We start from the raw sequence: 10289 nt of genomic DNA on the forward strand, positions 1-10289 counted from the left end.
TTTTTTAATTTCTCTTTGCTATTTGGGCTTATTGGACCCTAATTAGAATAAAAACTAAGAATCATCTTTTAATATGATGTACTTAGTCCATAAGTAACAAACGTGTACTTCATGTTTAGTGACATGCTAATTCTTATTTTTACACTTTTTTTCCCTCCAAATTCCATTGTATGTTATACTCTCCTGACACCACCAGATGGCAGTATAAGTGTCCACATAAGCGCATAAGACCCCAATTCAGTAGTGTACACAATTTTGGAAATAAGAGCTTGTGGCCAACTAAGCCTTTAGAGGTTTTAAACTATAACTTTTTTTGACCGACCTGAACCATTCACTACTGAAAAATAAAATACAATAAATAAAAGTTCGTAATTCAAATTTAACTCATGAGCACATTATATAAAACACTTTAATCTACACCAAAAAAATTAACGCAACATTTTAGTTTGGATTTTTTTCATAAATACGTCATAGTGAGCACGTTTTGTAGTGCTCTAACGAGCGGATGCACTCTTGAAATAATTCATTATAATTGGAATTAAATACATACATTTGTTATTAAATGTATTTTACGTAAAAGTGCATTTAATTAATTCATCGAATATTTCGTGATTTAATTAATTTTTTCATGATTTATGTTGAAAGTATTTTATCTGTCAAACTCAGCCGTCAAAGCTAGTGGGCGGGTCCTAACACCTGATTGGTTACTCGCCATTTCCGTGTATTCGTGAAACTTTGACCGGGCACGCAGAGGAGTATTACTTGGTGTTAAAAAACAGCCGACAGCTGTGATAAATCCCTTCAACATGCTCTGGGTCGGTAGGTCTTGCCTACATATACTCGACAAGCTCGAAAATATCCACCAGAAACTCCCCCGAAAGTGCGGATATATCCTCTTTAGCCGCCATGTTTTCAAAGACATCCAAAAGCTCTCATTGGACTAGATTCCTATTAGCCCCGCCCACTGCCTTTGACGACTGAGTTTGACGGAAGAAATCAATTAAAAGTGTCCAAAAATAACGAAATCTAAATTAAATAATTTAATAATTCTAAATGTTTTAACAATTAAATCAAATTATGACACATTTAATAACACATGTATTTAATTCCAATCATAATTAATTATGACACATTTAAGTAATTATTTCAATATGAATGCATTTCATTTAATTTGTCCAATTTTAAAGTCAACAAAATGAAACATTTTGCACCTACAATGCAATGAAAAAGCGCACAAATGATATATATGGCGATACAGTTCCACCCTACTCCTGCAGATGGCGGCATTGTGCATTAGATTGGGTGTATGCCAGCCTCCACGCATGCGCACTAAACTTCACCACAGCTCTACCTGCTGCTGCTCTTGGCCTCAATGCGAGCTAACACCCGCCTGCACTTTTATCTGGCTCTGCAACAAACCATTACAAAGGAATACGCGCGCTCTTTGGTTACCATGGTAACGCCGGACACCTGTGTTAATCAGGTTCTGGCCCGATCCAGCTGTGGCAGTTTCTACTGGAGCTGCTCCTGGACTCCACCTGTCGCACCTTCATCACCTGGACCGGGGACGGCTGGGAGTTCAAGATGTCCGACCCAACTGAGGTAAGGCTCGGCTTTTTTTGGAGGGGGGGGGGGGGGGGTCCTTCCTGGTTCTTTTTTGAAGACTGTAATTGCTCCGTGCGTTATTTTTCTAAATCGAATTTTTGAGGCCCTTAACACGCATGAAAACTCACCATTTTTGTTGTATTTTGTTTCTACCAAACAACAAATTAGAAGGGTATGGCCTTAGAGCAGGGGTGTCCAAAGTGCGGCCCGGGGGCCATTTGCGGCCCCCAGCTAATTGTTTACCGGCCCGCCACTCATTCTGGAAATGCTATTGCAAAAATAAAAATTAATGAAGTGAAATCTAAGGAAAAAAAGTTGCAATGTTGACACAAAGCTGCCATGCAGGCTGTTTTTTTTCTTTTGTCTTTCTTTATTTTCATTTTTTTTGGCCATTCCTCCAAAAAAAAAAATAATGCCAAAAAATCCATGTTATAATGAATTATTTTCAAAGCTCCAATTACTTCAAATATTTCACTTTAAAATGTTTTATGTGGTAATTATTGCATATATTGTGTAGTTGCCATATTAAAACATCAACGTTTTCTTTGACAAAAGAGCATAAAACAAACAAAATAATAGTTCAAATGTAAAATCGACAGATATGTCTTTGATTGATTGATTGAGACTTTTATTAGTAGGTTGCACAGTGAAGTACATATTCCGTACAATTGACCACTAAATGGTAACACCCGAATAAGTTTTTCAACTTGTTTAAGTCGGGGTCCACTTAAATTGATTCATGATACAGATATATACTATCATATATACTATCATCATAATACAGTCATCACACAAGATAATCACATTGAATTATTTACATTATTTACAATCAGGGGTGTGGAGGGAGGGGGTGGGGGTGGGGGTGGGGGGGGGGATATGGACATCAAGTAGTGGACATAGAGAGAGAGAGAGAGAGAGAGAGAGATCAGAAGGCATAAGAAAAAGAAAAAGTATCTGCATTTGATTGTTTACATTTGATTATTAGCAATCCGGGGAGGGTGTTAGTTTAGGGTTGTAGCTGCCTGGAGGTGAACTTTTATTGCGGTTTTGAAGGAGGATAGAGATGCCCTTTCTTTTATACCTGTTGGGAGCGCATTCCACATTGATGTGGCATAGAAAGAGAATGAGTTAAGACCTTTGTTAGTTCGGAATCTGGGTTTAACGTGGTTAGTGGAGCACCCCTTGGTGTTGTGGTTATGGCGGTCATTTACGTTAAGGAAGTAGTTTGACATGTACTTCGGTATCAGGGAGGTGTAGCGGATTTTATAGACTAGGCTCAGTGCAAGTTGTTTAACTCTGTCCTCCACCTTGAGCCAGCCCACTTTAGAGAAGTGGGTAGGAGTGAGGTGGGATCTGGGTGGAGGTCTAGAAGTAACCTGACTAGCTTGTTCTGAGATGTTTGGAGTTTAGATTTGAGGGTTTTGGAGGTGCTAGGGTACCAGGAGGTGCATGCGTAATCGAAAAAGGGTTGAACGAGAGTTCCCGCCAGAATCCTCAAGGTGCTTTTGTTGACCATAGAGGAAATTCTGTAGAGAAATCTCGTTCGTTGGTTAACCTTTTTGATTACCTTGGTTGCCATTTTATCACAGGAAAGGTTAGCCTCTAGAATGGAACCTAGGTAGGTGACCTCATCTTTCCTGGTGATGACACTGTCACCTACTTTTATGGTGAAGTCATTGACTCTCTTAAGTTTGATGTGGGACCCAAACAGGATGGATTCTGTTTTACCCAAGTGGATGGATAGCTTGTTGTCAGCGAGCCAAGTTCTACAGAGCTCAGCACTGAGGATTTTCTCCACCTGTGACTTGTCCTTGCCGGATACCAGCAAGGCAGAGTCATCTGAAATTGATCTCCTAATTTAAGTGTTGAAAGTAAATGAAAAACTTAATAAAAACGTATCACTTTATGAGTGGGGCACCTTTTGCCCAAATATATTTAGTGGTATTTTATTTATCTTTTCACTGTGATTACTCAAAAATATCAAATAATTAAAATCAATGCATTATTGATCTTTTAGGGCTCTATTGACTAAATACTGCATATTTCAGTTTTACTATAAAAAACAAAGTTGTTTTTGACATAAAAGCCATAAAAAAAAATTTTTTAATTACTTTATATCAACTTGAAGTTGATATAGATAGAGATTTACTGTAAGCGTTAAATTAAAAAAAATAAAATAATAATTTCACTTATTTTTAACATTTTAATGACTGAGACCCTTTATGGTCCCCGGGACCCCTAAAGGTCAAATAAATTAAAAAATCCATATATTTTGTTATGGTTTAAAAAGGAAAAATATCAAAATGGCCCCTACATGCTTTAATTTTTCCGTGTGCAGCCCTCAGTGGAAAAAGTTTGGACACCCCTGCCTTAGAGGGTTGGTCTTGAACTGGGTAAGAAGCTGCTTAACCAACAGGAAGCCATACGTGAAGATAGGCGAACACACTTCTACAGAGCTAAACATTTTTTATTGTGGTGTACCTCAGCGATCAATACTCGGACCAAAATTGTTAAATCTCTATATAAATGACATTTGTAAAGTTGCAAAGGACTTAAAGTTAGTATTATTTGCAGATGACACAACATCAATTTGTTAAGGAGAGAACACACAGAAGATAATACAAATAGCCTAATAACAAGAAATGAAAAAATTGAAAAGAGGGTCTGACAAAAACAGACTATCTTTGAATCTCAGTAAGACTAAAATAATGCCATTTGGTAACATTAGAAGGGAAAGTCAAACACTAATACAGATAGACGGAGTAGATATTGAAAGGGTAATAATAGACAATAAAATTAATTGGAAATCTCATGTAAAAGATATACAACATAAAGTAGCAAGAAACGCGTCAATAATGAACAAAGCAAAACATGTTCTAGAGCAGTGGTTCTTAACCTTGTCGGAGGTATCGAACCCCACCAGTTTCATATGTACATTCACCGAACCCTTCTTTAGTGAAAAATTAAATGTTTAATTTTTTTTTTTTCAAATTCAATACAAAGTTATAGGTTTTTTTTTACTAGTGCAAAAAATGAACCGTGCATGAACATCACCTTGTTCAAAGAACAAAACCAACACAGTGCATGAACTCACAACAAATTACACACCTGCAAATCAGATGGAAAATTAGAGGGAACATTGTTTGGGGGTATCCATAATACTTAGACTTCCTTTTTATTGTCATTCAAATTTTAACTTTACAGTACAGATACGCCGATAGGGAGAAGTTTTTATTTACACGATTGATTGATTGATTGAATGAAACTTTTATTAGTAGATTGCACAGTACAGTACATATTCCGTACAATTGACCACTAAATGGTAACAGCCCAATAAGTTTTTCAACTTGTTTCATTAAGTCGGGGTCCACGTTAATCAATACATGAGTCTGGTGTGTCTTGACCGCTGTGGCGGAGGCTCTGCCGAACCCCTGAGGCCGACTCACTGAACCCCTAGGGTTCGATCGAACCCAGGTTAAGAACCACTGTTCTAGACCAAAAATCACTTCATATTCTCTACTGCTCGCTAGTGTTACCATATCTGAGTTATTGTGTAGAAATATGGGGAAACAACTTCAAAATGTGCACCTCATTCACTAACTGTGTTACAAAAAAGATCAATTAGAATAATACATAATGTTGGATATAGAGAACATACAAACCCTTTATTTATTAAATCACAATTATTGAAATTCAATGATTTGCAAACAGCTAAAATGATGTACAATGCAAACTATAACCTGCTAGCCAAGAATGTACAAATATAACCTTAGAGGAAAATGTAATTTCAAACATTTGTATGCACGTACAACACTTAAAACCTTTAGTATATCAGTATGTGGAATTAAACTATGGAACGGATTCACCAAAGAAATCAAACAAAGCACCAATACGATTCAGTTTAAGAGACTGTTCAAACTACAAGAGTTCACAAAGTACACAGAACAATAATTATGATGAACATCTTGAACCCTTTTTTCCCCCTTTTTTATTGAGACAAAGATTATTTATGTATTTAATATTTGTATGTTTACTATGGTATATTATTTACTAATTCACTGTTCAGTTACATAGAACAAGGAAATTGGATGCAATTGCTATGGTATGAAAAGGGGTAGGATTAAATAAACTCTGCTTCTTCCTACTCTTTTTCGGACGTGCTGGAATGAAACAACTGGATTTGTGTGATGCATTACATTGTATCGTATGCATGTTCCAAATAAACTGAATGTACAACAATTCTTCTCAACAAAAGAGGACAAATATAATCTTAGAGAAAAATGTAATTTAAAACATTTGTATGCACGTACAACTCTTAAGACCTTTAGTATATCAGTATGTGGAATTAAATTATGGAATGGATTAAGCAAAGCAATCAAACAATGTACTAATATGATCCACTTCAAGAAACTCTTCAAACTTAAAGTGTTTACAAAGTACAAAGAAGAAGAACCTTGATAAACATTCTGAATTTATTTCATCCATCTGTTCATTTTTTAAAAAATAATCTTACTCATCTCACCATATGAAATGTAACTTACTTCACCGAGTATTATTTATTCATTTATTTATTTTTATTGTGATTACTCATGGAGTACATTGTGAATAAATTGAGAACAGGAAGTGAACAAAAGTTTTAGCAACTGTTATGTAAAAGAAAAGGGGTAGGATTAAATAAGCTCTGCTTCTTCCTACTCCTTTTTGAACATGTTGAAAAGAGAACCTGGAAATTGTGATGTATCAGGTTGTTTGCTTGCATGTTCCAAATAAACTCAAACTCAACTCAAACTCAACTCAACATGTAAGTGTAAAAAAACTAAAGACATTATGACGTGTACATTTTCAGAATGTGCTTGTATTTAAAAAAGAAAGAAAAAAGAAAACAATCTGAAGTTGTCTTTATTTTTAAGTTATCGTGCCATGATTTTACCAGTCCGGCCCACTTAGAAGTAGATTTTCCCCCATGTGGCCCCCCATCTAAAATGAGTTTGACACCCCTGCTTTAAATGATCGGATCTCCTTCCAGACTGATATGAGGCTTTTAGGTTGTAGTCTGATCATGACTAGATGTTGATAATGCCCCTTGTGGTGGAAAATATAACAGCGGTAACTTCCTTCCCGCATGTTTTGATCTTCCTGAAAGTTCTGGGGGCATTGGGAAGGGCCCTCTCAACGCCGCTCGCAGCTTTAATTGGATTTGGGTCTCCTTCCCAGGTGGCCAAGCGCTGGGGTCAATGCAAGAACAAACCCAAGATGAACTACGAGAAGCTGAGCCGGGGCCTCCGCTACTACTACCACAAGAACATCATCCACAAGACGGCGGGCAAGCGCTACGTCTACCGCTTCGTCTGCGACATCCAGGGCATGCTGGGGAAGACGGCGCAGCAGGTTCTGGCCAGCCTCGACATTTTGCAAAGCGGCACAGAGTCGTGGCCGTGCCACACGGACTCCACGGCAGCGGCGGGAGCAGCGGCCCCGCAGCACAGCAGCGAGGGATGGGAGTGAGGCGGCGCCGGGTGCGGTTCCACGGGCCGACGTGTTTCAAAGTAAACCCCGCCTCCTCCGACCATGGCTCAAGTACCGTGAGTAATGTCGCAGGGACTTGTCGACTGTAGGGTTGAATATACATTCACCCGAAACATCAACTTTTTAGCAAAAGTCACACTGAAACTTTTCTTTTTCATAACACTAATACTGTGAGATTAAAGTCAAACCATATATTTAAATAAATAAATAAAATAAAAAAAATAATAAAAAATGTTCCCTGCCCTGTCTAGTCCAGGGGTCGGCAACCCAAAATGTTGAAAGAGCCACATTGGACCAAAAATACAAAAACAAATCTGTCTGGAGCCGCAAAAAATTAAAAGCCATATTACATGTGTCATTGGATATAAATTTAATTAAGAGGACTTAAAGGAAACTAAATGACCTCAAATATAGCTACAAATGAGGCATAATGATGCAATATGTACATATCGCTAGCCTAAATAGCATGTTAGCATCGATTAGCTTGCAGTCATGCAGTGACCAAATATGTCCTATTAGCACTCCACACAAGTCAATAACATCAAAACTCACCTTTGTGCACTCATGCACAACGGTAAAAGTGTGGTGGACAAAATGAGACAGAAAAAGAAGTGGCATAAAACACGTCCTAGAAAGTCGGAGAAAGTTATACATGTAAACAAACTATACGGTGAGTTCATGACCGCCAAAATTAGTAGGACAAAACGGCGCTCGCCAAATACTCGAATCAGTGAAGCATGTTTAATGTAAACAGTGTGATTTATAACAATTAGGGAGGTTTGTGTCATGTTTGTCCTCCTACAGAAACCGTACTAAAACAAAAAATCGATTTTTTTTCCCCTCATCTTTTTCCATTCTTCATACATTTTTGAAAAATCTCCAGAGAGCCACTAGGGCGGCGCTAAAGAGCCGCATGCGGCTCTAGAGCCGCGGGTTGCCGACCCCCGGTCTAGTCATATGGTCAAAAAATATTGTTGCCATTAGGGAAGGGTACCGAATTCAAAACTTTTATAGGTATCGTTTACAGATGTCCGATAATATCGGACTGCCGATATTATCGGCCGATAAATGCTTTAAAATGTAATATCGGAAATTATCGGTATCGGTTTCAAAAAGTAAAATGTATGACTTTTTAAAACGCCGCTGTACGGAGTGGTACACGGACGTAGGGAGAAGTACAGAGCGCCAATAAACCTTAAAGGCACTGCCTTTGCGTGCCGGCCCAGTCACATAATATCTACGGCTTTTCACACACACACACAAGTGAATGCAAAGCATACTAGGTCAACAGCCATACAGGTCTCACTGAGGGTGGCCGTATAAACAACTTTAACACTGTTACAATTACGCGCCACACTGAGAATCCACACCAAACAAGAATGACAAACTCATTTCGGGAGAACATCCGCACCGTAACACAACATAAACACAACAGAACAAATACCCAGAACCCCTTGCAGCACTAACTCTTCCGGGACGCTACAATATACACCCCCCTCTACCTCCTACCCCCCACCCCCCACCTCAAACCCCGCCCACCTCAACCTCCTCATGCATTTTCCCAAATTCCAAGCTGCTGTTTTGAGGCATGTTAAAAAAAATGATGCACTTTGTGACTTCAATAATAAATATGGCAGTGCCATGTTGGCATTTTTTTCCATAACTTGAGTTGATTTATTTTGGAAAACCTTGTTACATTGTTTAATGCATCCAGCGGGGCATCACAACAAAATTAGGCACAATAATGTGTTAATTCCACGACTGTATATATCGGTATCGGTTGATATCGGAATCAGTATTTAAGAGTTGGACAATATCGGAATATCAAACATCTGCAAAAAAGCCATTATCGGACATCTCTAGTATCGTTTATTGTTGTTTGTTGTTTATTGAGGATCCCCATTTGCTCGACCCACAAACGCCAGGCTAGTCTTCCTGGGGTCCTTTTCAAAAGTTCACAGTAAAATAATAATACACCGATCCAGTTACAAAACATACACAAATCCAATTACAAATAAAAGAAAGGAAAAAGGAAAAGAAAATTCTCAAAATAATAAATTAAACTAACAGTACACAGATACAGTTACAGAACATACGCACATCCGGTTACAATAAAATAAAAGAAAAAGTGAAAGAGGGGAAAAAAAAGTTCTCAAAACTGATTACATGAAAGATGAACTTTTAAGTCTAAAAAGTGTTTTTACATGTTTCTTAAATGCTCGTATGAATTCCGTCGGTACTACCGGTTATCGATTCACGTTGAAGTACCTCTGATAGTCACACACACACACTAAGTATGGTGAAATTACCCTTTGCCCCTCCCCCTGTTCCACCCCCTGGGAGGTGAGGGAAGCAGTGAGCAGCAGCGGTGGCCGTGCTCAGGAATCATTTTTGCTGATTTAACCCCCAATTCCAACCCTTGATGCTGAGTGCCAAGCAGGGAGGTAATGGCTCCCATTTTTATAGTCTTTGGTATGACTCGGCCGGGGTTTGAACTCACGACCTATCGATGTCAGGGCAAACACTCTAACCACAAGGCGTCCGGTCGCAACACTTGAACTTAAAGTAAAGCTCCACTCTATCAAAATGCGCTAACTTGATGCTAATTTACATTGGATTTGCCATAGACAGGCTGCTATTAGCATTAGCCATTTTACATGGCGATTTCAACACCTCCATATCTGGTAATGGAAACTACAACTAAGATAGATGTTAAAATCAAACAGCTGGTGTGTAATCAGCACAATACTTACAGTATAAACCTTATGTAGGACGCAACATAACACGTTCAACATAGCAAAGAGAGCCATCTAATGTCTTGGAAGTGCAACTAAAAAGGGCACTGTAAATAAAAGTTTTTATAATTGTTAATAGCATTGCAAATGAGACTCCAATGGAACAAGAAAACAAGATATAGCAACTGGACAGTGCACTTATTGTAATCAGATTACAAAAATCCCAGCTTATCAATATTCATAATAACAAATTAGTGAAGTAAAAAAATAGTATTGACAATATTACAACACTATGGTTACAATATGTATCTATTTATCTATACATGCAGTATATATGCAGTGTATACTGTATATTAACTTATATATACTGTGTGTGTGTGTGTATGTGTGTATATATATATATATTTATATATATATATATAT

At 37.9% G+C, this 10289-nt stretch overlaps 1 protein-coding gene across 4 annotated transcripts in view; it reads left to right on the forward strand.

Annotated features, from left to right (window-relative positions):
- etsrp (ETS1-related protein) overlaps positions 1 to 7110 on the forward strand; it is an 18703-nt gene extending 11593 nt beyond the window's left edge. For all 4 annotated transcript variants that reach the window (XM_062028727.1, XM_062028728.1, XM_062028730.1 and 1 more), the window contains exons 7-8: positions 1484 to 1602; positions 6820 to 7110. In XM_062028727.1, coding sequence (XP_061884711.1) covers positions 1484 to 1602; positions 6820 to 7110 — 410 coding nt within the window. The remainder of the gene's footprint in view (positions 1 to 1483; positions 1603 to 6819) is intronic.
- Positions 7111 to 10289: the final 3179 nt, after the last annotated feature.

Source organism: Entelurus aequoreus, linkage group LG20 (assembly GCF_033978785.1).
Source record: "Entelurus aequoreus isolate RoL-2023_Sb linkage group LG20, RoL_Eaeq_v1.1, whole genome shotgun sequence".
Taxonomy (NCBI): Eukaryota; Metazoa; Chordata; class Actinopteri; order Syngnathiformes; family Syngnathidae; genus Entelurus; species Entelurus aequoreus.